Source organism: Rissa tridactyla, chromosome 20 (genome assembly GCF_028500815.1).
Source record: "Rissa tridactyla isolate bRisTri1 chromosome 20, bRisTri1.patW.cur.20221130, whole genome shotgun sequence".
NCBI lineage: Eukaryota > Metazoa > Chordata > Aves > Charadriiformes > Laridae > Rissa > Rissa tridactyla.
The window spans coordinates 3,983,112-4,008,620 of NC_071485.1; the positions used below are offsets into that span (position 1 = coordinate 3,983,112).

The 25,509-nt window shown below is 62.3% G+C and overlaps 1 protein-coding gene across 2 annotated transcripts; it reads right to left on the reverse strand.

Annotated features, from left to right (window-relative positions):
• Nucleotides 1-25,509, reverse strand: TACC1 (transforming acidic coiled-coil containing protein 1). Of its 2 annotated transcripts, XM_054180774.1 has the most exons (13): nucleotides 25,347-25,509; nucleotides 24,585-24,703; nucleotides 16,057-17,149; nucleotides 11,884-11,944; nucleotides 11,121-11,319; nucleotides 9,430-9,485; nucleotides 6,890-7,024; nucleotides 6,630-6,706; nucleotides 6,228-6,271; nucleotides 5,967-6,127; nucleotides 5,356-5,462; nucleotides 4,656-4,776; nucleotides 1-4,079 (listed from the first exon to the last, which is right to left on the reverse strand). In XM_054180774.1, the coding sequence occupies exons 1-13, from the start codon at nucleotides 25,490-25,492 to the stop codon at nucleotides 4,011-4,013; spliced, it is 2,388 nt and encodes a 795-aa protein (XP_054036749.1). In that variant the 5' UTR covers nucleotides 25,493-25,509; the 3' UTR covers nucleotides 1-4,010. The 2 variants fall into 2 exon arrangements, with proteins under 2 accessions (XP_054036749.1, XP_054036750.1); XM_054180775.1 differs by lacking the exons at nucleotides 16,057-17,149; nucleotides 24,585-24,703 and having other exon boundaries at nucleotides 25,347-25,507.

Here is a 25,509-nt window from a genome sequence, read left to right on the forward strand (position 1 = left end):
AGTGATAAACACAATTTTTATTCAGGCAATGAAACATGGAAAAAAAAAATATATTAGTAATCATTATAATAATCTCATTTGTGTGAGTATAACTCTTACAAATATTTACCTGACATATAAAAGGGAAAATTATCGTACATACAAAATTGATGGCGATGGCAGTTACATACATGGTACACCGCGATGGGGGTAGTAGTCAATGCAGAGAAAGTTCCTGCCTCTGGGGGGGGACGATTTGCAGTCGGGGGGGGTTACTCGTTGGCACTTCATTGTAGACAGAGATCTGCCGGCAAATGCACACTCGCGCACAGCAACACCAGCGGCGCCGGGGCAGGCACCCGCCGCTCGCAGAAAGGGACACTGAAACTCTACTTGCAAGGGAAAAAAAAAAAAAAAAAGAAAAAAAAGAGGGCAAACACAGCCAGGCTGCGATCCCGACGCGGGGGTATGTGCGGAGTTTCCCGGCACTGGTCCCGCGGCTCGGCGGCGTTTGCGTGCCCTCGGCGTCGCGAGGCGTGCGGGGAACCGCTGCGCTCCCCTCCCGCTGCCGCCGGGACCCAACAGTCCTGCCCCTTTACAGTTACAAACACACGCCTTCTATTATATATAACTATAACCAGCATATATATATTTTTTTATATGTAACTATAACCATATTATAGTTAATAAATCATTCCTTAGGAATCTTCTTTGCCCAGACCGGAGGTGCATGCTGACAGGCACAGGAACGCCACCGCGCTGGGGCGAGAGGGGCAGCGAGGCGGGAGAGGAGAGGGCAGGGAGCAGGGACGGGGGGGACACGCTGCCAGCGCGGGGTATTGCCACGGAGCCCCTCTCCGCGTCCCGGCCACCGGGAGGGGGCTGCCGGGGCACGGGGCCGTGCCGAACGCGGGCTGGGTCAGCACTGAAATCAAAACTTCTGCAATTTTCTGCCTCCTCTGGGGCCAGAACAACACCCCTGAGACCAACCGACCTCGGACGCGCTGCGGTGGGCTCCCAGCCAGCCCCCGCCCCGAGCCGGTCACTGGGCTCCTCGGCTGGCCCTGGAACAGCAAACCTGGCCCAGGCAGGGCTCATCGTCCCCGCCGGCCACCGAAACCGATTTCCATCCCTCGGGGCAAAGTGGGACGTAGCGACCCCCAGCCGGCGTGGGGCACACACCTCCTGCAAAGCCACCCCGCGGGGCAGCGTGTCCCCGCGCAGGGCACCGGGCTGGGGGCTCCGTCACCTCCGGTCCCTGCCCAGACCGGCCTCCGGTGCTGCGGCTCCATGGCACCGGACCCGGGCCATCGCGACTGTCACGACCAGCACCACAGCAAACCCGGGCAAAACCAGAAACGAGCCCCAAATCGACTTTTAATGAGCTTGTGCAACGCTGCTCTGGTCACCTGCTCGCCCCCATTTCTGAACAGTTGGCAAAGAGGAAAAAAACCAAAACCAACTCCCTCAGAAACCCCCGGGTCTCAAGGGGTTTAATTTAACTGCACGGACCCTCAGAAGGTCCAAAGGGGCAGCACCTTCCGGGGGTCACCCTGCTGTCACCGGCCCGGGAAGGGTCCCTCAGCCAGGCGGGGAAGCTGCTCTGCAGCGGGATGCGCACGAGAAGAGGAGGAGGAGGAGGAGAGCGGTGCAAAACCCAATGGCTGGTGAAACAGAGGGAAGGGGAGTCACGCTCCAGCAGGCTGGGGCTGGCACTTCGACTCCCCCAAAAGAAACAGCCCCCACAGAGCATCTGACAGAGGCTTTTCTACCATCCACCAGCCCGTTGGAGGGACGCGTGAGAAGGACAGAGAAAGAAAAGAGGAAAAAAACGAGGGGAAAAAAGTTTTTTCCTTTCTGTCAGCTGTGCAAAGGGGTGAGCATTCAGCACGCAGCCCCGAGCGCTGTCAGCCACCGGCTTCCCCACTGCATGGCCACCAGCCCGTTCACTGGGCTAACTGGGAGCACGGTGAACGGGCCCGCACTCTGCGTGCCAGGGCAGGCTGCTGGCATCTTTGTCTGCTTAACTGTATAATAAATTCTCTCTATACATAATATAACTAATAAAATATATATCAGGTGTATGGCTCTGATTTAAACAGATGTTTGCACTGCATGCTCAACACAGGCAATTAGAAAATAGAAGGAAAACAGCTCAGTTCTTTTACAAAAAGGTAGCAGCAAAAAGGTTTTTGAAAGTCTTAGATAGGCTGGGTAGGGAACAGTCCAAACAGCGAGTATTTCCCCTGCGTGATGCTTTACAACTACCCCTCCAGGGCAACGGTAGAGAATCCTCCACCACTGCAGCTGCTGCCCGATCCTGTCCATCTGCCTTCTGCAGGAGGGGATGGTTCTGCCCGAGGGGCAGCACCCACAGCCCCACAGCACCCCATGGCATGCCCCAGCCCCACGGCATCCCCACGGCACTGGTTACTGCTCCGGACACCGAGCGCTGCGCCCAGGGCACCGCAGCCAGGAAAATACGGCCCCGCACTGCAGCAAGGCAAGGCTGGCTCATGCAACGGCGTTACCAGGGCACGGACGGGATCTAGACGGGGATTTAAACACACCGTGCCCCCCCCCCAGAGCCCCCCGCTTCCCCGCACAGCACAAAGGCGACCTCGGCAATCCTGCTGCAGCTTGGCATGTCCAGAAAAGCAAACACCTCCGAGACGGAGCAGGCAGCCTGCGTGGAGAGTTGGGTTTTGGGCCGCATCCAGACAGATTTCAAAGCGTGTTTTACTGCTGCCTGGATCTGCCTTTGCCTGTGAAGGCTGGCTTTTGTTTGCTTCTCTCAATATCCAGTGCTGTGAGGGCGTTTTTGACAGCAGCACAAGAGCCGGGGCAGTGCTGCGCGCCGCCCTGCCGCTCTGCAGGGACTGGGGAAAGGGCTGAAGTCGGTGAAGGGCGAAGCAGCTCTGGGTTTGCGTCCTTCCCCCTGCAGCACCCACGGTGGGGAACCGACCTCCCCACGGCGTGGGGAAACCGCAGCACAAGCCTTGGCTTTGCAGATTGTAAAGCAGACTGGAAACCACGCGTTAACAAGCCTCAGGAGGTGCCAGGGAAGGGACAGGGAAGACAGACGGATGGTCCCAGCTCCCCAGAACCAACATCTCCCCATTTCTGAAACACCTCTTGGAGCAGAAGCCTCCTGCCCTCCCCTCGGCCAGGCTCTCCTTTGAGGGGACTTAAATTACTACTGGTGAAGTGGCCGTACCCGTGCTCCTGGGGGAATGAGACGTGTGGCAGGACTGTGTCCGATGGGAAGAAGTGAGCAGAGAGCCAGAGTGCTCATAAATGCTAATAAAGTGCACGAATGCAGAGACGTGGGCTTCCTTCCTCCCAGGCTGGCACGGCCAGGGACGAGGATGCGCTGTGCTGCCTTTCACCCGTGTACCAGAGCCTGGGACCAGCTCCAAAACCCGCTGATGTACTGGGAGGCTGCTTAAGCCAGGGCATTCATGCTGGTGGCCCCAGACCACCTGTGGCGGGTGCCTGGGGTCCCCGAGCCCCTTCGCCGTGCACCCACGTGCCAGCTCCCCTTCCCCAGTGCAAGAGCCAGCGGCTCCAACCCCTGCATCGCCCACGTCTCGGGGCAGGACCTGTGCAAAGGAACACGTGAGGACAATAAGTGACAGAGCGTGTAGGGGCACAACTAGACCCAACCCAGCCCAGCCGAGGTGGGGACAGAGCCCGGGGTGTCACCTCCCAGCTGAGAGGTGACATCCGTGCAGAGGGACAGCGTGGTGGCCACTCGCTGTGGACCGCAGGAGGGACATGCACAGCCAGCCCGGCCGCAGGGAACCCATCCCAGAGTCCCTGGGGAGAGACGGGGGAGCGTGGGGACCGGCTCTGCCCGGGGACAGCGCGGGGACCGGCTCGGCTCTGCCCAGGGACAGCGCGGGGACCAGCAGCCAGGCGGAGCAGGCGTCCGGACGCGTGTGCTTCTCTGTCGGGGTCCCCGGGCGGTAAGGCAAGGTGCTCGGCGTCAGGAGAAAAGCAGCCAAGTGCAGGGCGAGGGGCGGCGAGGCTCAGTCTGTCTTCCCCAGCTTCGCTATCAGCTCGTCGCAGATCTTGGTCAGCTCCTCAATCTCCTGGTTCTGGAAGAAAAGCAGCCCTTGAGGACCCCCGCGGCGGCACAGATGGGGGATAACGCCCGGGCCCATCTGCCACCGAGCCAGCGCGGGAAGGGGCAGCCGGCTCCTGCGCCTGTCCCTGCGACAGCCCCTCTGGGCATCGTCCAGGCACCGTGGGGACCCCCCGGGGTCACCCCTCCTCATCCCCGGCGGACCCCGGTGCTGCACAGAGCTCGGCTGCGAGCGGGCGCACGTGGGCAAGCTCTGCCCATGAGCCACAACAGCCAAGCACCTGCCAGCCCTGGACCGGCCCCGTCACCACACGCAGCCGTGCCTGCGCCCGGGCAGAGCTTGTGCCTCCTTCCTTGAGAGGGGACACAGTCGTGCACTTAAACAAAAAACCCCACCTAACACAACCAAACCATCACAAAACACGAACAAAACAAGCAAACAAAAAAATACCCCCCAAAAAAACCAAAATACTTTCTGCGTCAAAAATCTGGAGGATACCTCCAGCACCACCAGGATGCTCAGGGCAGGAAAGGCAGGGATGCGGGGGGAAGGCAGAGGCAGGGATGCGGGGGGAAGGCGGGGGGTTACCTTCTGCTGCAGGGCTCTCTCCAGGGACTCCACCTTCATCTGCTCCTTGCGCAGCCCAGCGTGCAGCGCCGCGCTCTCTGCTTTGGCCTTGGTGCGCACCTGGGCGATCTCCTCGTTGGCTCTGCGGTGGGTTTGGGGACAAGGGGACGCGGGTCACGCCTTGGGGTGCAGGTGGGACCACCGCGGCACAACCTCAGACCAGGCGGCGGCACCCGGCTCCTGCTTGCCTGGTGCCTCAGAGGTGGTTTCCCCATATGGAAAACCTGCGTGAAACTGGATTAATTCAGCTCCTCCAAACTCCTATTTGGAAACTCCGCTTTCTCAGAGCGAAGCCAGACCAGTTCCTCACCCACTCCTCTCGGGGCTGCCGCGTGGGGGTGAGCTACTGAGCGACCCCTTCGCACACCACAAACACGAGCCCCTGAAACGCGGGAACTCGTTAAGCGACTGTAAACAGACCGTGAACCTCAGTTTCTCCATTAAAAAACCAACTAAGCAGAGATCAGAGACTCCATTCAGGGACTCGGGCCGCCTCACTTACAGCCGTTGCCAGTCACTCGAGCCAGCGGTTGTAAACGGCAGCTTTTCACATCAATAAGCTCCTGATTTCCAACCTCAGGGAAGCCAAATGCAGACACTGCCCTGCAAGGTCCCGAAGCACCCCAAGAGCCCCCCAGCACGACCTCCTGCATGACCTTACTTGTCTAATTTTTCTTCTGCGTGGATTTTCAGGGCCTGATACCGCTGCTCCTCTTGCTTGACGCGGGTTAAGTAATCTTGGGCACACTTCTTCAGAGCTTCTTCATTCTGGAAAAAAAAAAACCAGTACAGCCATCTGCACGGGGGCTGAGCACGGAGACGGTTCTCTGACGGGGTGAAATACCCTGTTCCGAGCGTAAAAGAGAAAGGCTTTAAATAGAACCAGCTTCTCCCTGATGCTGGAGCCCCTTGTGGAGCCTGGCAGCACGGAGGAACGGTGTGTGGATGGAGGCAGGGGTTCTCGGGGCGCTTTGCCCCGGTACAGGCTCTTCCCAGGGCTGCAGCTCTGCCCAGGACACGATGCCCCGCTGCTGGCGGAGAGCGCAGAGAAGAGCCAGGTCCCCGCACTGCCTTCCCGGGGCATTTGAAAGGCTCTTTGCTGGTTTATCCAAAAACGAGCAGAGGACAGCGTGCCGCAGTCCTCCGAGCAGGGCCGGGGCACGTGAAGCAGCACCGCGTGGGACGGGAGAGCCACGGGGCTGCAGCACGGGACAACCTGGGGACAACGGCCTGGGGACTCTGCAGGGAGAAAGAGGAAACCAAGGTAAGGACCTTCTTAAAGCCTTCTAGGACGCCCTTCAGGTTTTCATATCTCCTGAAGAGATCCGACAGGGACCTCTCCACCGAGTTTAGGTCTGCCAGAGCCTGGTCCTTTTCCATCGTGAGCTGCTGCAGGTTCTTCTGAGACGTCATGTTTGTCCTCTGCTCATCCTCTGTGATGGAGCAGAAACGGCAGGGACACGGGGACTGAGCGGGGAGGGCTGTGACAGCCAGCTCCTGCCCCGCACGCCCGGCCAGGCGACGGCACCTTACCTATCATCTGCGCAATGGTCTTCTCATACTCAGCCACGATTTTCCTAGCAGGAAAAGATTAAAAAAAGCAGGTAAGAGGCAGCCGTTTCTCGCAGAGGGGCACCGACAGCTCTGCTGCCCCTTCCCCAGGGCACACGGCAGCCGGAGCAGCAGCGGGTCTGCAGCGCAACGCCCGCGGGAGCTGCTCTACCCCAGCACCCCCCGGCCAGCGCAGCTAATGGGATTTTATTCCTGCCACAAAGAGACCGGCGGCCTCAACACAGCACAAGCACAAAGAGCGCGTGTCTCCCAACATGTCACTGATGGTGCCGAGCCGTATCATCCCATTACGGCCCCGCGTACCCACCCCCACGGGGGAGCGCGCAGAGCCCAGCACCGCGCCGGGCAGGAGAAGGCTTTTACCTCATCTCCAGGACCTCCTGGCGGCTCTCTTCATACTTCTTCTTCCACGCGTTGGCTTCGATCTCCTTTGTGATTATCTAGGTTGTGGCAAAGACAGGACCCTTGGGACGCGCTCCGGGCGGTCTCCCTTGCTGCGACGCGCAGGGGATCAGCCCCCCCGGCAGAGCAGAGCTGCCCCCGCTCCCCCCGCGGTGGCAGCAGCCAGGATGGGGTGCGGCGAGGGGCAGCCCCGGGGGGAGGACAGGGTGCCCGGCCGTTACCTCCTCTCTGATGAGCGTAAGCACGGCCGTCTTCTCGCATTCACTGAGGCAGATGCCGTCCAGGGGACTCTCGCTCCTGCTCACGCCGGTGACAGCCGTGGGGGGCTTGTCCATGGAGCACAGCCCCGGATTGCCCTGGGGGGAATCACCCAGCCGGGATGCTGTGTGGGGCGTCTTTTCACCCCGCTTCTCCTGTTTGGCATGTTCTCCCCCATTTTATCAGCCTCAGCGCGGGCACTGAACCTCCCCACCTGCACGCCCTGACAGCTCAGAGCCCGGTATCGGGCGCCCAGCAGAACCCAGATGGGGTTTTCCGTGCACTTTCTGCCCGCTCTCTGCCGGCAGCCGGAGGACACCCCCGGGCTGCCCCAGGGAAGCAGCATCCCAAAGGGGAGAGGGAGCAGGAGCCCGTTTCAGAAGGAGGAGACCCAGCTCAGGGCAGAGACGTGCTCGCTCCTGACATCCCTTCACTTTCCCCGCGGCTGGTTTTCAACTGTCTCCAGCCTGGAGGATCTTTGCTGAGTGAGAGCCACACAACGGGGGTCTGCCAGGGCCCGGGGTTGCCTGCCTCCATCACCCCCCGGTCAGGTGGGGATGTCGCTGCAGCCGGCGCATCCCAATTGCTGCCAGCAGCTGCAGGGACGTTTGCCGGCCCTCGCTGGTGGCCCCAAACACACGCAGGAGCTGGGGGGGGAGCAGGCTGCACCCCCCTGCAGGGCAGGGTCCGGCCAAGCCAGCTCTGAGGCTGCTCCTGCTCCCCCCGCGGCGGGACAGCCCCTCTCATCCCACTGTGCCCAGCTCTCCGGGAGCACTCCGGAATGGGAGACTCTCACACAGGGCTCCTGGCACCCTCCCGTCTCCATGACGGCTGCTCTGGCAAGGCACGAGGTGATGGTACCCCCCCAGCTCACTGCCTTCTCCCCCCAGAGCCCAGCTCCTTCCCACCAGTGCTGCAGACTGGGGGGACCAAGCCGGGGGGGAGAGCTCATCCTGCCTGGATGCCGGCCCCATCCCTTCCCTCGCGGGGGGGGGTCCTGCAGCCTGAAAGGCCTCCAGAAAAGCATTCCTTCAAACTCAGGCTTACGCCACCGCCTGTTCCTCCTTTTATCATCCCAGCCCCAGTGACAGCCCCGAGCAGCCATCTCCTTGGGAACCGGCTGCCAGGCCATAAATAGAGAAGTGCTTCGGAGGAGGCATCTGCTTTTGCTGTGTTTTGGAAACGAGAGCACTAAAGCACTTCTCCCCCCCCTTCCCCTCCCCTGCGCTTTAACTGCAGCCCAGGTTTATGCACAACCGAGCCCTTCAGGGGCTCTCACTGCAGCTCGTGGCAGTGGGCAAGCGATGGCCGGTGGCAGGAGCCACCCCCAGGCGCAGGTTTGGGTCTGGGCAGCCTCACACCGGGGAGGTTCAGCCCCGTGTGGTTTTGGCAGCAGCCCCCCCGAGCAGGCACACCTCTGCCCACTGCCTGCCCCACGGCAAACCCCCCATGCCGGGGGCCTGGCATGACCCCGGCTCGTCTGCAGGAGCAGGGTCTGCCCACGCTCTCCCGGCACCAAACAAAAGGTTCACTTTGCCTAATGTCCTTGTGGGGCTTAGCGTAGTTAAATCTGTCTCAGAGAAGCTAATTTTGCTGATGTTGCTAATCTCATTGTCATCTGCTTGCCACCTCGAGCAGCTTTGGCCAGGGGTGACTAAGCTGGCACAGGGTCCCCCCTGCAGCGGAGGGGTCTCGGGGCCGCGCCGGTGGCTCCTCGGGGCACATCGGGGGTGTCCCCATGTAGATGTGCCACTGCCAGGGCACCTGGGTCACTGGTGGCTGCAGAGCCATGGCTGGTTTCGTTAATCCCACCGTCTCTGCTGTCAGCTGCCTCCCCGAAAGCAGCGTTTGAGGCTCCCTTGTAGAAGCGACAGGCACCAACCGGCCGTCAGAGCCAGCCCTGGACTCCTGCACGTGAGACACAGCCCTGTCCTGCAGCTCGTCCCTTCCCCGTCATCTCCTCTGCCCTTCCACTGTCATTCAGCCACCGCCAAATGCAGCCTTTGCTCTCGCTGCCCTCCCACGGCCGCAGCCCTGGCTCCTACAGCCCGGCTCCGTCCCCACCATCTCCCCATCCCACCCACAAAGCGCCCACCCGGGGGGAGCCGTCCTCTGCCCGGCCCCTTCTGGCCTGCTGGGAAACCACCGGGAGTTTTAGCAAGTCCCCGCATGGGCTCAGCTCCCAGAGAAACTCCTTTCAGAGAGGTTTTGGTGGCACTTCTGGGATTAGCAGCAAGGTTTGCTGCAGCGTCCCCCCAGCCCTCTGCTCCGCGGGGCAGGAGGATCAGCCCTCCCGCAGCCCCACCGCCCTGACGAGCCGCACGCCATGCCGGCACCGCCGCCCAGCACCGCACCACCACCCCGCACCGCTGCCCAGCACCACAGAACCACCCTGCACCACCATCCAGCACCGCACCACCACCCCGCACCGCTGCCCAGCACCACACCACCGCCCAGAGCATCCCTGCGGGCGAGGGAGGAGGAAGAAGCAAGAGGCACTCACAGGGAAGATGCCGGGCCCATCCTTTCCCGTCTGCTTGGAGATCTCCTTTTCAAAACCTAAAGACAAGGGAATACAACCTCTTAGCTACCTGGAAAGAAGACCCTGGTGGCACATGCGGACTTGCTGGGATGCAGAGGGGGTACCCCTGAGTCTCTACGTCCCCTGAGCTTCCCCTCACAAAAGGCTTCTCTGCCCCCAGCTCTTGCAGCAAGGATGCATCCCTGTCCCCGGGCTTCCACCCTCGCAGGGAGGATGCATCCCGCATCCCTGTCCCCGGGCTTCCACCCTCGCAGGGAGGATGCATCCCGCATCCCTGCCCTCCTGCACTCCCCGAGTGGAAACCAACACTCCCCTCTGGTGGCAGCTCAGCCCCGTGCCCGTGTCCCCGCAGCCACCCACACCAGCCATTGCTGGGGACGGCGGGGGGCCGAGGAGGAGGAACGGAGAGACACGGGACACTCTGCGCTGTGCCGGCCGGCGCAGGCAGGACACGTCCCCGGGGTGAAGCCCAGCTGCTCGGGCCACTCCAAACAGCAGAAGCCTCAGCCCACGCCAGCTGGGCCTGACGCCCCGCAAAAGGAGCTGCCGCACGGCCCCCGCTATTCTTAACAGCAGCAGAGAGAAGACAAAAGCCATCTCCTCCCGTCTGCAGCGCGCGGGACACCCTGCCACCTCCCACAGCATGGGAGATCATTTCTGAACCTCCCTCAAACGGCTGCAGACACAACCGGCTACCCAGGTGTTAACTGGGCACAGAGAAAAAGCATTGCCAGAGCCCAGCTAGGAAAGGAAGGAGCCAACGTAATGCCTGGGGGTGCTGATTTCCTAGTGTTTCCCCCCATTCATCCCTGGCCCGGGTCACAGCACTGTCCCCGCAGCCAGCACCGAGCCTGCGCTCCCCTGCCTGGCCCTCCGAGACGAGCAGCGATAAATAAAACCTCCCAGCCTCGCCGCTGACGATCACATCTTCCCTCCCTCGAGAGACAAAGGACTGTCTTCCTCTCCCGGAGCCTGCAGCTCCGCACAGCTCTCAGGAGAGATGATTAATGGTGCCCGCGCAGGGGAGAGCTGCAAACCTTCCGCGCGGTAATTTCTCCTGCTTGCACCTATAACTTCACTATTGATTAAATGTCATGTTGCCTGGCTTTTAATTATTTTTTAATGGATTGGTCAGACAGGCTAATTACATCAGAGACTGACAGCAAAATGCCACCGGGAGCATTAGCGGGGGTCTCCTGCAGCGCCACGGAGATCTCCATCAGCCACAGCAGCCCTGCTGCTGGCAGGGGCTTTGGCCAGGGGTCCCTGCAGCCCAGGCACACACCGGGAGCATCCCGGCTGATCGCTCAGTTTGCTGGTGGACACTGGTTTTGGGAGGGCACTGGCTGCGGGGCAGCATGTGCCACGGGCAGGGAGCATCACGGACCCGAGCCACCTCCTCCCGCGGCGCCGTGGGGGGAGTGCCCTGCACCGAGAGGGTCTAAAGACAGCCTGTACCGTGATTTTTCCATAACGCAAGTAGCGCAGATAAGCAAGTGGAGGTTTCATTATAACTTGCCCAGTCAGTGTAAATAAAGGGTGATGAAGCCGCGTTGCCTCAGTAGCACCACTTCCCTGCCAGAGGTTGTAGAGACGGCCTGGGTGCACGCACGGCGCATCTCCAGAGCCGGAGACACGGGGATGTTCCTCACCTGCCTCCGTGCCCTGCTTCACCGCCGGCAAGGGAACGTTGGAGCACTCAAAGTACTCCAGGTCATCTTCTGGCTCGCCCTTCTTCTCCAGCCCGGCCGGTTTCTGCGCGGAGGTGGTGGAGGCCAGCTTCTCCTCATCAGTGGCATGTCCGTCCCGATTTGCAATATCTGGGATTTCTGAGATCAACGCTCCTTCATCCTGCAGGATCAAGGCATGCGGTTAAGCAGGACTGAGCTAATCCACGGGGATCAGGCAACCGGGCTGCCTGGATGGTCCGTGGAAAGCACGGGAGGCTTAGCATGGCAGCCACCGACAAGCTGCTCCCCATCAGTGCCTCGGCAGGTTTCGGCAGAAGGAAACACATGGTGCCGGGCACAGAAGTGATTAACAGGCGAAATCCATTAACCCAACGACGGAGCTCGGCGCTTTGCCCCGGCCCACGCTGGGGAGAAGGGCTGAGATGGGGCAGACGCGGTCCCTAATGAACCATGTGGAAAAGAGAGGGTTTACTGGCCAGGAGCCCCCCTCCAAGGGACAGGCTCACCCCGGGGCGGGCACCAAGCACAGCTCTCCTCCATCCCTTCCCACCAGGAACCGCCCATGGAGAACACAACACGTTCTCCCTGTGGCCGGGAGCTGCCGCTTTCAGGGAACCATCCCCTCGGCCAGGGGCTGCTCAGGCAGACGCCAGCCCGGAGCTTCCCACGCCGCCCTCCGAGCATCCCGCGTCCAGCCGGCGGCTCCCGGTGGGATCCCACCTACCTGAGCGCCAACGTCCAGGGCCAGGGACTGCGTCTCGTAGTGCTTCACCTTGCAGCCGCTCCTGCGGGGGAGAGAGAAGGGGGGGCTGAGGCCGGGGCCGGCGGGGGCTGCGCTGTGGGGGGAGGCGGGGGCGCGTGCGACACAGCCCAAGCGGGGGGAGGCAGCCCCAGCCCCAGCAGTGCACCCGCCGCGAGCCAGCGACCCCACTCACCAGGGAAATATCGAGGCACGGCAAGTTCTGGAACGAACAGGAGGAACGAGCAAATAAAACACACGACTACACAGCCATCGGGTTTGTCTTTGAGGCGTTTATTCCTGCCGAAGGTAAGGATCGGAAAAAGGACCCCGAGGTGCTGACGGCGAGAGAAAGAAAGGAGCCGGCAACAAAAGATTTCCCTTGCTGCGCCCTCGCCCTGTGCGTCCAGCGCGACAGCGTCCCCAGGTCTGAGCGCCCAGTGATCTTCCGGAGGAAGGTGCCATTTCCAGGCTGCCTCATGCCCTGTCCCCGCAGCTGGAGGTTTGTCGGGGACATCTCCGCAGCATCCACGTGTCTCCCGCGTCAGTCAGACCGTTAGAGAGCTCTGCTCTGCTTGCAGGAGAGCACCGGGACGACGTGCTGCGCCTTGCATGCTCCCTCCGCCCGACGCGACGGCTGTCCCAAGGGGAAGGGCCTCGCAGAGGGGAGGAGGCTCAGCTCAGGTTGTTCCTGCCGGTGGTCCATGGCTGGACGCCCTCCAGCCAGGCAGCTCTCCCTGGGACCGTGTCCTGCGCTCCCCGAAACGCACTGCCGGCAGCGCGGCCGCAGGGCTGCCGGCACAGCCGCATCCTGACACACCGGGCAGCGGCACCATCCATCGGCACCAGGCAGCGGAGGGGCAGCGGGGGGGCAGCCCCAGCAGCGCCGGGTCCGTGTCACCAAAGCCCGCGGGGACCCAGGGGCTCAGCCGTGAGACGACACACGTCCCGGCACTCGTCCCTGGCACGTGAAGGAGAGCACGAGCTCTCCTCCCGCGTCTCACCACCCGCTCGCCCCACGTTCAGCATCTTCCCCCACTCTCTGCCATGTCCCAACCCCCCGACGACAGATATTCACTGAGCTGGGGTGCGAAGCCCACTATGGGTACGTGGGGAGGGGTCTCCACCTCCAGACTCGGCGGTCCCTGCAGGGCAGGGCTCGAGGTTTGCCATGAGCCGTACCAAGGTCTAAAGAATCTCCCCGCCCTGCTTCGCTCCAGCCCCCCCGTCCCACGGCACACGTGCACCAGCGCAGCGCAACGAGCAACGTGGCACGGCACACGGGAATTTTATTTGCACGCTCACATGCACACCTGGGTCAGCGTGAAAAACCGCTCTTGACTGCTTTTCTCCATCACGCCCTAATGGGAGCAGCCAAACTGCAGCGCCCCGTGTCCTCACCCCGCCTCTGCTCCGACACCTCTGGGGCCGGGGCTCCTGGATCGATCTCCCCCCAGGACACCAAGGGAACAGCTCTGTGGCTCAAGGGGAGGGGGATACGGGGAGAAGGCAGCCAAGGCGGACGGCGCCGGCTCTGCCCCGCGGCCGGGACACGCAGCGGGCTCCCAGCTGGTCCACGCGCAGGCGGCACAGCACGGAGCGCCCTGTCGGCCCCGCCACGGACAGACCCCACTGTTCAACACTGCGCTGTAAAACAGCACATCAGCTCCCGGCCGAGGCACAGATGTCAGTGCTGGAGCCCGGCTCTAGTTCTGCCCACGCATACGGCACTAAGCGGAGAAGGGGGGCATCGGGAGGGGTGACATAAGATCAGGAACTAAAGCCCAGCACGCTCCTCCCTCCGGCTCCCCTCGCACGAGAGCAGAGCCCGGGGGGGGCTGTCAAGCTGCAAGAGACACCGAGCATCGCCAGGACACTAAATGGGGGTAACACCGGCCCTTCCCGCGTGCCCTCCCCGGAGGATGGAAGCGCAGGGCGGCAGCGGCCCCCGGGGGGGCACAGCACGGGGCACTCGATATTTCACTGGTGTCGGAGCGCGGGGCTGCCCGTGCCGGGGGGACAGAGGGGCCGCGCCGCAGCAGCGCAGGCCAGCGGACCAAGGCTGCTTTACCAGCGCTGTGCTTTCCAGCCCCTCCAGGACCAGCTCCACCGCCCCGGCTTCGGGCACGGGAGGGATGCTTCAGGGGACAGCCACAGGCAGAGCAGCGCTGGCACCCACCACGGGTCCAGAGAGAGCCCTGTTGGGAGCCGGCTGCGAGGGCAGAGCTCCCCTGAGACCGACACATCCCAGAGCCAGAGGTGACAGACCCCAACTCCCTCGCCTCCCAGCTGATGCTTCCCACCCCAGCCCTCGACAGAACCCTCACCCTCGGGGCTAAAATCTACCCATCTCTGCAGGGACCTGGATTGCACAGAAGCCTGTTCCCCCTCCGTCAGCCGACACACGGGTTTCGGGTGCCTGTGCGTCATCAGGAGGCGTTGCGGGTCGGCATGCTGCGAGAGCAAGCGCAGGCGCACGCTGCACCCCTCCTCTCCCTCTCCTCTCCCTCTCCCTCTCCCTTTCCTTTCTCTCTCTCTCTCCTTTCCCTCTCCCAGCTGAGCTGCCGCGGGGACCCGGCCCGAGAAGTGCGGGACACAAACCAGACAGCAGAGAGCAAAGAGGGCAAGAAGGAGCCTGCATGCCATGGAGAGGAGCGGGGCCAGCACACACCCAGAGAGAGAGGACAAAAAAAACAGCAAAGGAAAAGAAGAAAGAAATACAGAAGAGAGTACTTACAACAGAAAACAGAGAAATTTCACTTGTTCAGTAGTCCTGATGCACCAAAGCACGGACAGGGAGAGAGACAGACACATGGAGAGAAGAAGAGCGTGTGAAAAGACCTGGATATTAACTCTCATCTGGAGAAGCACAGCGAGTTGCCCAGCTCTGTCTTTTTGGAAGGAACACACGGATCAAAGATGCCCTGATTCTGCGTTTGCTGTTTGCTGTGGCAGGGGGAAGATTCAACCGCGAATCCCGCTGCCGGGGGAGGCGAGTGCCCGGAGCATCCCGTGCTGCTCCGAGTGACGGGGAGGGAGCCTGGAAATCCCCCTCACCGCCCGCTCCGGCTCACCCATGGTCACGCATGGGAACGCCGACTCTTAAAAAAAATCCGTATTGACCCTCTGCAACGTATTGCCAAGAGAAAACCATCCAACATAAAACTAGCAGCAAAACTAAGGTTACCCACTCTCCCTGTGAAACCCACTCTCTCGTTTTCCCACTGGAGCACGTCAGCAGAGTGACGGCTTGTTTCGGTTTTGCTGCCAAACCAGCCACAAACTCCTAAAATTTCCCCCTTTAGGCTGATGTCCTGCTTAGCCCTGCAAGGGGTTCCGATCGCCCGTGTTCAGCGCGATCACACGTTAGAGTGGGAGGACCCAAAATTGGCTGGGCAACGGTTCCCCTGTGCAGCGCCCGCTCCGCTGCCCTCGCCCCCGCAGAGCCCAGCTCCCCCTCCGCAGGCTGAGGCTTCGGCACTGCCCAGGCACAGCTCGGAGGACGTTTGTGATACAACGGGTGAAACACCAAGAAAATGGCAAGGTTTAGCCATTAAACCTCTTCCCAGAGGAGGGTAACGCCGTCTGCGTTCCCAAGAGGCACTGTGAAACGTCAGCATTTACACGGGGGTTTTAAATTGCTCGGTTCAGGAACTAAACATGCACTTAAATAGTGGAGCGAGGGCCAGCAGCTCCCTACCGCCGGTGCAGATGCGACACAAGCAACAAACGATGTGCCTGTTTGACCCCCGTTCTCCTCCCCTGCTGTAAAAGAAGGAGATTCAGCGGCAGCTCACAAACGTCCCGGCAGCATCTGATCCACCAGCGCCAGAACACCCCGAACCCCGGCGTGGGCTGGGCAAGCCTTCCAAGTAACGGAGCCTCGGGTACAGGTTTGCTCCCACTCCTCGACCCCACGAGGGGATTTCCACGGGGCGATCCTGCGAGCCGGGGCACCGGCACCGCTCCGGGACACCCGTCCCTCTCCTCCCATCCTCTCCCGACCGCCCGGGGCAGGGAGAGGGGAGCTGCCCCTCTACCGGGAGCCGGGGCGGATAACACCGGGGAAGCAGCAGCGGAAGGCGAGGTGCACGTCGGTGCTGCTCGGGAGGCACGGGGACAGGATCGCCACGGCCACCGCCGCGCACCGGCACTCACGTTATCAGGCGCGACTTGGGCTTCTGTGGGGAGTCTCTGCCTTTCGCGAGATCGTCCTGCACCTCCAGCGTCTGGGACTCGAGGATTTCGTTGAGGCTGTTCTCGGCGGCGGGGCAGGAGTCGGGGGCGGTGCTGGCGAGGGTCTTGGTGGGCTTGAAGGGATCCACGGAGTCAAAGTTATTGGGGTCAAACTGGTAAGAGCCCTTGGGGAGCGTCGGCGAGTGCTGCAGCGGGTTGAGCCCTGGGCTGTCCCAGAGCGCGGGACCCAGCCGGGGGGAGCCCCGGGGAGGCGGCGGCTCCGTGGGACCCCTCTCCGCGTCCTCGGCTGGTTTCTTGGGGGACTCTCGGTGTCTCTTCGGCGTCAGCTTGCTGGCCGGGATCCTGCTGCCCTTCCTTGGCGTAGCTCTCCTGGCCTCGGGGCTCTCCCTCCCCTCCGTACCATCGACCTCAGGTTTCGGGACCTGCTCCTTGGGCTCCAGGGCCAAGTCCCCGCCCAGGTCCCCAGGGGTGCCGCTGGGCTGGGAGAGGTGGCGTGGGGCTGCTGGGGGGGAGCTCTGCAGCCGGCAGCCCCCGGCCACAAAGGGGTTTACACTCTCGTCGTACTGCTCGGGGTCGAACTGGTAGGATGCTCGGGGCAGCGGGGTCTCCTCTGTGGTTTCTTCCATCTTCCTCCCCAGCGAAGGGGGTTTCTCCTTCCCGAGCTGGCCCCGGCTGGGCGAGCTCTCCCGGGCCAGAGCACCAGCCCTCGGCTCCACCAGCCCCGTGCCGGCGTCGGCCGCATCCTCTCCCGACATGACGCGCTCCCGGGCGGCTCTGCCGGCATGGGGCACCGGGGCTGGCTCTGCAGCGGGCACGGCGGTGCAGCCAGTGCCAGCCCCACTTCCCAGCGTGGCTGGGGGCTGGGGTCCGGCCGGGGGCTGGGGTCCGGCCGGCGACTGCGTCAGGGACGCGTCTGCGGGGTCGGGTTCCCCTTTAGTATCCGAGTTGGCTTTAGGGGCTCCGGTCTCCGGTTGAGCCTCATCTTTGGGGGGCTTCCCAGGCGAGCTGTCCCGGTCGGCTTCCCCTACCAGCAGGTCACCATGGCCACCGGGCTCTGAAAAGATAAAAGGAGCCAGTTAAACCCCCTCCTGCCGTGCACCCCCCACCAGAGGGGCTCCTCCGCCCCGCTCACAGCTGCTCCAGGCTCAGATTTTATGGGGGATGCACCGACCCAAAGCTCAGCCTCCCCACCTGCCCGCACCACTGCGTAACCCCGGCTTCAAGCACTGTCTGTAAGATTTGAAGTGGAGAAAACGTACACAAATTGCGAGCCCCTGTGGGGAGGCATTCTCCGCACCGCGCAGCAGACCCACCAATATCTCCATTTGTGCCTTTCCTCGCCCCCCACTCGCTCCCACCCAGGCGGCTGCAAAGCCCAGCGAGGAGGCTCCCGAGGGCCAGACCCCGCCGGGACCGACCGCGGGGCGGCTGCTCCCAGGGCAGAAATACTCGCATCCGAGTGGGAACAGCAGTGCCAAGGAGTCACTGCTCACCTGGGCGGAGAGTTAAAGGTTACCAAGAGGAATTTGGGGAACCATGGCATGAGAAACCACCACGGAACGAGATTAAGCAGGTCCTGGGGCGAATGGGAAGGGGATGCTGCGCTTAATGAATACGGACGTAACAGGCTGCGGAGGGGATTTGGGGCTCCGCCGGCCGCATGTGGCTGGTGCCGGGGCTGCGGAGCGGGATGTGCCCCAGGCAGAGGGAAGGTGTCCAATGCAAAATGCTCCCCAGGATTTGGCCACCGCACCCCGAGTGCGGGAGCGGGTTTGACAGCCCCCTGCTCTCCTGCGAGAGAGACGGGGGCCCGACGCAGGGATGCCACGCGGTACGGACAGTCCTCGCCCACACCAGGAGGGAAGGGGGGCACAGCAGAGCAGTGAGACCCCCGGAGAGCGGCAATCCCGCAGGGAAGGGCCTGCCGGAGCAGCCGCGCCGCTCAGCACCGCAGTTTCCATCCTGCCTGCCCCCTCTCTGCAGAAATCCCACCTGTGCGTTTATGCCGGGCTCGCCACGCCGCTGTCAGAGTTTCTTAATCACAAATCCTGATCCATGACTTAATCACTATTACTCCAATCCCTTCCCCTAAATCCTTTTACTGTTTAATCTTTTCTTTTCTGTCAGGGGATGGGGAAGCTCCTTATGTACCGAGGCACCCTGAAAGCTACACCCACGAGCACCCAGAGCCAGGACCGCAGCACGGGCAGGCGAAGGCACAAGAGAAAACACCCGGTGTCACATCCACACCTCTTCCCCTGCATCTCCACCAGGGACCACTGCACAGACTCCGGGGATAAGGCAGAACGGGATGCTCGGGGTGCTCAGCACCCACCAGGGAGCACGCAGGACCCGCAGCTCTCGCTGGCACCTTTCTGGGGACACACAGCCCGGGCATGACCAAACCAGTGCTCGCCCAAGGACTCGACTGGTTTGAAAAGCTGTCTGGGAGCAGCGGCACGGGTGATGCTTATGCCTGGGAAACCTGCCTGTCCCCCTCCCACTGGCACACGGGTGGCAGCCGCGGGGGGAGTCGTCCCCCGTTGGCCAGGGGATGCCGACGACAAGCTCCCACAGCCCCGAGCGCGTCTCCCTGGAAAGGCTGCTCCTGTTTGCAACCAGCTCACGTTCGCTGGTGACCGAGCGAGTCACAGGCTGGCAGGAGAAGGAAAGTGAATCAGGCAAATATCTGGTCCCTGGGCTAATCCAGGACACCCAGCCAGTAACCCTGACTCAGCTGATGGCTCGTGGTTTGCATAATTGATCTCCAGGACGCTAAAAGCCATGGAAGTGAATCATGAGGGGCTGTGTGCTCCCTGAGACTGCAAAAAAAAGCTCCCTCCGACTGCAAAAAAAGCTCCCTCCAAGCAGACATTGCCTTGTTGCCCCAGAAAACGCATCAGTAAACACAAATCCAGTGGATACGTACTTGGAGTGCAGCCAGCAAACACTCCGAGGCAGCGCCTGCCAGGCCCTTCCATCATTAGGAACCAGGAAAACCTCTTTAACAGACCCCAAAGAAAACTTTATTACACTTGCTGTCTTGCTCAGATGCTTTAAACCTCACCGAGACAGCCCTGAATAGAAGAACAGACTTCAAAGTCAGGGCGAAAGGCATCTTTTAAATGCATTTTACGTTCCCACTGGAAGGTTTTGCAGCCGCCGTTCTCACAGACATAAGCCCATCCTGGTTTCTAACCCAAGCAATGAGTAATTACTTCTGGAATAACAAGCCGTCGGCACGCAAACCACCTCTCCTCGCCGGGGATGTCTGCAGGGCAGGGAGAGGAGACGGGACGGTGCGTGTGACCATCGCTCAGAACCACCATTTCTGCACAACAGCTCCAACCACCTGCCCAGGCCTTCCAATTTTGCGATTCACTCATTCTCTGCCCCCGAGACAGCTCCGCTCCCCCCTGCCTCCAGCACAGCCAGTCCGAGAGGCTGAGGAACTGGAATATACTGGGAGACGGCAGGCGTGGGTGAAGGAACGCTCAGGAGCTCGCCAGCGATTTTGGCAATCTTCTGAAGTAGGGCCATCCCTCCTGCAGGCTCTGGGGTTGGTTTTTTTCCCCCTTCTCTGGCTACCAGACAGGTATTAATCACTCGTGCGCGCCAACAGCCACGCTCGGCGCTGCGGCTGAGCGACAGCCCCGGGGAACCGAGGCAGGAATGAGAGCTGAGGGGGTGGCGAGGAGCCTGCCCACCTCCACCGCGAGAACCCCGTCCCCGCCCTGCCCGAGCGCGCACGCAATGCCCCACAGTCCTGACTTTCGAGCCCCGGGTTTGCCGGGATGCCGTCACCTTCGGGACTGCTTTACAGGAGGGGCAGGGGCTGGCTCTCCAGCCCTACGAGGGATGAGCTATTCGCCTCCCCGGGGGACCACAGCCTCGGGGGCCGAGGCCACCCTGGGACGGGCTCGTGTTGGCACTGAGGTCGCTCCATACAGGGGACAAAGGCAGGCAAAGCTGCGAGGTCAATTAATTCTCCGGAGAGCGCTGCCAGGATGAAGAGCGCGATGGTTTGTGGGGCAGAGCCACGGCCGCAGGGACCTGCTGGGACCGGGGGGGCTCCCAGGGCACCATCCCTCGTAGAGATGGAGAGCCGGCCCCCGCCCCTCTGGCAAAGCAGTCCCGAAGGTGACGGCATCCCGGCAAACCCAGCCCACACGGGTCCCCCTGCCCAGCAAGGTCTGGGGGGGACAGCCTGGCCCCACGCCACCCCTGGCCCCAGCGGTTCCTCCCCCTCCGCATTTCCTCTGCCTCCAACGCAGCCTCCCATGAGCTGCCAAGCGACCGGAGCGCGCGTTCCTGCGGGAACAATTACACAGGATGCAGAAACCAGTGACCCGAAGAACCTCCGGGGGCTCGGGAAGTGCCCGGATCCGCACCCCGGCCCCCGCCGCCCCGAGCATCGCGATACCCTCAGTACAGCCCTGCCTGTTCCCAGCCCCGCCGACCTGCGTGCGGCTCTCCCTGTTCCTCCACAGCCCCCGCCTGCGTTTACATCCCAAAGCGAGCCCGGCTCCCCGCCACCCCCATGCAGTCACGCCGGAGAGCCGCCGCGCCAGCTCGGCACACGCTCCCTCCGCTCACGTCTCCTGCCAGGGAAACAGCCAGCACCTCCCCGGCCCAGCTGCCCTGGCCATCCTTTGGGGCCCAAACCGTGCCAAACGCCCCACAGGACTCCAGGAGAAGGCAGCCTGGTAGCCACGCTGCCACACACGCTGGCCCACCGCACCAGCCATCCCCCTCGGACCAGGCGTCCCCCTCGGACCCGCTCTTCTTGCGGGCATCCCAGGCGCTGCCTTCAGCAGCATCCCGAAAAGGTGACCCCCAGCCCTCCCGTCTCACCTCTGGCGCTGTGCCCAGCGGGTGGGGACCTTTTAGCCCCAGCACGAAAACAGGCACCGCCAGCAAGTGCTCGGTGACTCCAGGATCCATCCCAAACCCAAGCACAGCCACTCCAGATCCCCCAAAAGAGGAGCTGCACCGGCCGTGCACAGAGTGCGAACCTGCTTCTGGGCCGGCCAGTGTACATGGAGGGGATACTACAACGTGGAAACGGAGATGTTTTCTTTATTCCCTAAAGAGAAGCGTACAGAAAGGACAGTCTGGCACCGCAGTAATAGGCACTCTGTGCATGTGCATTTTAATCATTAGGCTTGTCTTCCTCGGGCTGAAATTAAACACAAACACCGACTTACTAAACAGCTCTCCTGCGTGCCATCCCTCGCTCCCCGCAATGAATCAGGAAGACTTGGCAGCGGCAGCAGCGCCGCGATGCAAAGGCTCCCGGCGCCCTTTTCATCCCACGTACAGCAACCGAGCGAAGCAGCAGCGATCCTCCGCGCCGCCCGGAATGCCAAGCGCCTGGAACAACCCCTCCGCTCTCCGCAGCCCTCGCAGGGGCCCGGGCTCCGTGCTCAGCCCGAGCGCGCACCCTCCCTTCCCCGGCGCGCGCAGGATATCTGGCCGGTGCATTCAGCTCAGGCTCACGCAGCTGACGAGTTCTTTCCTCTTTCGGCTTTCCGCTTTTGTTTAACAGACGTTGATCTATTTTTAAATCTATTCTGTTAAGAATTAGCATACCGGCTAACGATGCTGCCGCTAACGGCACCGGAAAACACGTGCCCGGCGTCAGGGTAACAGAAGTAAAAGCCGACGAGCCGGCTCCCATCACTGGCGGCTCCATGTTTGCTGCTTCGGCTCATTTCCTTGCAGAGAATATCTCCTTCTGGCAGACGACGGAGGACAACTTCAGCAAGACTGGGAGAGGATCAGAGCCTCCACCGCCCCAGACACCAAGAGGGAAACTGTTCTGAGTGACCCCGAACGGGCACCAAGCCTGACGCAGCCCCCTTCCCGGGGCAAGGGGGCCGGCTGGATTTTTGTCCCCCATAACAGGGTTTAACGCATCCAGGCCACCTCTCAGCTGGGCGCACGGCACAGCTTCTGTCTTACGAGTTTCCTAACCCTCTTTATTCCCAAGTAAGGGTGAGACTGCGGCTGTGAGATGGAGAATGTCCGCTCCCACCGGCCCCTCCAAGCCCGGGGGGCTCTGCCTGCCCCCGAGCCCGCCGGCAGGTTGGGGCTTGTCCCGCTGGTCGTGCGCTGGCCCCGCCGCGGCCGGCACCAGCGCTTCCCCTGGGACCGCAGGGCAGCGCCGGCACCGACACGCAGCCATTACGCTGCATCGCCTGCCACCGTGGCGCGCACTGCCGCGGCTCCGCGGCCGCAGCCGGGAGGAAGGGCACACGCTGCTGCAAAACAGCACCGTGAAGATGGGGGCTTAACGTAGGGATAACCTCAGGCGGGGCAACTTAACACCCCAGGACACCTGCCGCACACCCCAAACTCTCACTGCACCCAGGGAATCCCTTCCCTCCACCATTTCAGAGACTCCGAGGAGACGCAGCCGGAGCCACGGGCAGGGCAGGGATGGAGCTGGGTGCGGGCAGGGCAGGGATGGGATGGGATGGAGCTGGGCACAGCAGCACCACGACTTTGGCCCTGCCGTCTCCAACATCCCGCTCTCCACCAGCCAGCACGGAAAAACAGCTTTTGCCAGAGATCACCCCCTCGGTGACACTGGAACCTTTGTGCACGGGGCAGCCGGGTCCCTCGCTGCTGTGCCAGGCTGGCCCCGAGGAACCGCTCGTCCCAGGACGCCAGGGCAGAGGCGCATCTGGGGACGGCGACACCCTGGAGTCTGAGGCAATGCACTTCCCTGAGCAGAAGCTGTGGCAGAAGTTATCCTCATAGCTGCTAGGAAAGCCTTTACCTCCCCTCTCCCCCTCCCCAGACATTATCCCCCAAAGTAAAGATGCCTCTGTCATCCCTTCTTAAAAGAGAAGGATTATTCCAAGAGCTGTGATTATCGGAAGCCGTTGCAAGCATTCAAGAATCATAGAATAGTTTGGGTTGAAGGGACCGTTAAAGGCCACACAGTCCAACCCCCTGCCCTGGGCAGGGACATCTCCAACTAGACCGGGTTTCGCAGAGCCCCGTCCAGCCTGGCCTGGGATGCCTCCAGGGATGGGGCATCTCCCACCGCTCTGGGCAACCTGGGCCAGTGTCTCACCACCCTCATTGTAAAAAAAATTCTTCCTTATATCTAGTCTAAGTGTCCCCTCTTTTAGTTTAAAGCCATTACCCCTTGTCCTATCACAACAGGTCCTGCTAAAAAGTTTGTCCCTGTCTTTTCTGTAGGTCCCCTTCAAGTACCGACAGGCAAAGAAAAGCACAATATTGCAAGTCCCACAGCGGGGGCCCTGCAGCAGCGACCGGCAGTCGGGCAAGAGGAGGCAAAGGATGCTCAGGATGGTCTTCCCAGGCCCCCCGTGCTGCCCTCCATCCGACAGCCCCAGGGACGCACAGACGTCCTGACACTGCCCAGTCCCCCGCTCTGCCCAGAGCAGATGAAAGGGGAGGTCTCCCCCCTGCCCCTGCCCTGATAACCTCCAGCGGTTGCTGCAGGGGTGCCGGGGCTTCAAAGCCTCCTCCTGGCAGCACAAAACCAGACATAAACACCAAGCTCAGCCACAGACACCAACCGGGATTGCCCCTGGAGAGGGGGGTACGACGACAGGGGGGAGCTGGTCCCCAAAAGGCCAAGGGTTAACGGGGAGCCGCGCTCAGAGGAGCAGCAGCTGGTGTGAGACGCAAGGACAAACCAGCAACAGCGCGGGACCCTGCCAGCAAAGGAAACCCCCTGCGTTTTCAGCGGATCCCTCGCAATTTCTCCGGAAATGGGGTTTAGCGGCATTGAGCTTTTGCATCTTTAACAACAGCTACACAGCAAAGACACCTGACTGCTGACTCTGGGGAAAAGAGACCCTGCAATGAAACCTCCAGCACTGCCTGCTCCGGGGAGGACACAAACCCAGCACCACGCCAGCTCCTGCGCAAGAGCCAAGGACGAGCGGCACACGGGGCACGTGTGGGGCAGCTCCCACCAGCCATCAGCCCTCTCCACAGCAGGCACCGACGGGAGGCAGCCCCGAGCCCCGCGCGGTCTGCGAGGGAAGTGGCAGAGGGCAGCTGAACTGACAAAATGATTCAACGGCATCTCGGTTCCTCTCCATCAATCCATCCATCACAGCCATCCTGGCTGCAGCCTCTGCATCCCTGGGCAGCTCCCAAACCCGCGTCCGGGCTCGGGGACAGCAGGAGGCTGCAACCGGTGGTTGCAAAACAGCGCAAGGACAATTTTGCGCTTGCATAGGCACGAGCCAAGGAAGGCAAACTGACTCTTCTGAGCCTGCAGAGCAGCCCCCTCCCTCCAAATCGATTCACTAAAGCGAGAGAACAGCCTTTAGCGCAGCGCACAGCCCTGAGTCCTGGCATTTGAACCATCCAGGCCATTAACCACAAAAAATGTGGCAGGCATTATTCAAAACAAGCGACTTCTCCTCCTTGACCCCACCCTGATTTTCCGCATCCGGAGCAGAGAACCGAAAAGCAGAAGGTGCACACTGGCTCTTTACCTTGGGTCCTGGCCTCAGGCTCCGGCGATCCCGGTGGCGGTGGCTCGCAGAACTCCTTTACCGGCGAGCAGGTCGGCGTTTCTGCTTCAGGGGTCTCAAAATTACCTTCGGAGTCCGAGCTGCCGAGGGGGGGGAAAAGAGTGAGGAATTACCACTTTCAAGGCTAGCTCTGAAATCCTCCACGCTGCCCACACATCCAGCCAGACCGGCTCCCGGGCCGGCCGGCCGGCCGTGGGCATCCTGGGGCGGCCGCTCGCTCCTGTCCAGCGGGACACGCTAGCAAACGGAAAAGGGAGAGCAGGTGAAACAACATCGTGAGCGTCCCCCCTGCGCGCCCCCGACCCTCCTCTCGGCCGAGCCTCCGGGGATGCTTCTGCCAGGTCCTTCCCAGGCTGGCGGAGCGCCCACCACGCACCTCCAAGGACACCCCGGCCCCGCCGCCGTCTCCCCCCGCGGCTCCGGAGGGCAGCGGCGGAGCCAGCGTGGGAACCGAGCCCTGCCGCCCCCCCCCCCCGGCATCTTCCCATGGGGGAGCAGCGCCCAGCTCCGCCGGGCTCCGGCCACCGAGGGGCTCGGCCGAACCCCCCTCCCCCCGCCAGGTCCCGCGGCCGCGGACCCCCCCGGGCAGCCAAGCTGACGGCGGGCAGCGAGCGGGCAGCGAGCGGGCAGCGAAGGGGGGGGACAGCCGGCATGCGTGGCCGTCCCCGCGTCCGTGGGACGGCGGCCGGGGGGGGGGGGGGGGCAGGGGATGCGGTCACTTGCCTGAAGCCGAGAGCCGGCGAGTCTTCCTCCGCCGCCGCCGCCGCCCCGCCGTCCCCCCCTTCGGGGCCGCCCCCGCCCCGCACCGCCGACCAGGTCCACCGGGCCCACTGCACCGGCGAGAGGATCTGCCAGGCGCTGAACGCCATCGGCCCGCCGGAGCTCG

Excerpts from the sequence above, each read along its gene's own strand:
- TACC1 (XM_054180774.1), bottom strand. The coding sequence starts at position 25,492 with ATGGCGTTCAGCGCCTGGCAGATCCTCTCGCCGGTGCAGTGGGCCCGG. Across the intron at positions 5,463-5,966 it reads TCCTAGAAGGCTTTAAGAAG|AATGAAGAAGCTCTGAAGAA; the intron begins GTCCTTACCTTG and ends TTTTTTTTCCAG. Across the intron at positions 4,777-5,355 it reads GCAGAAGAAAAATTAGACAA|AGCCAACGAGGAGATCGCCC; the intron begins GTAAGGTCATGC and ends AACCCACCGCAG.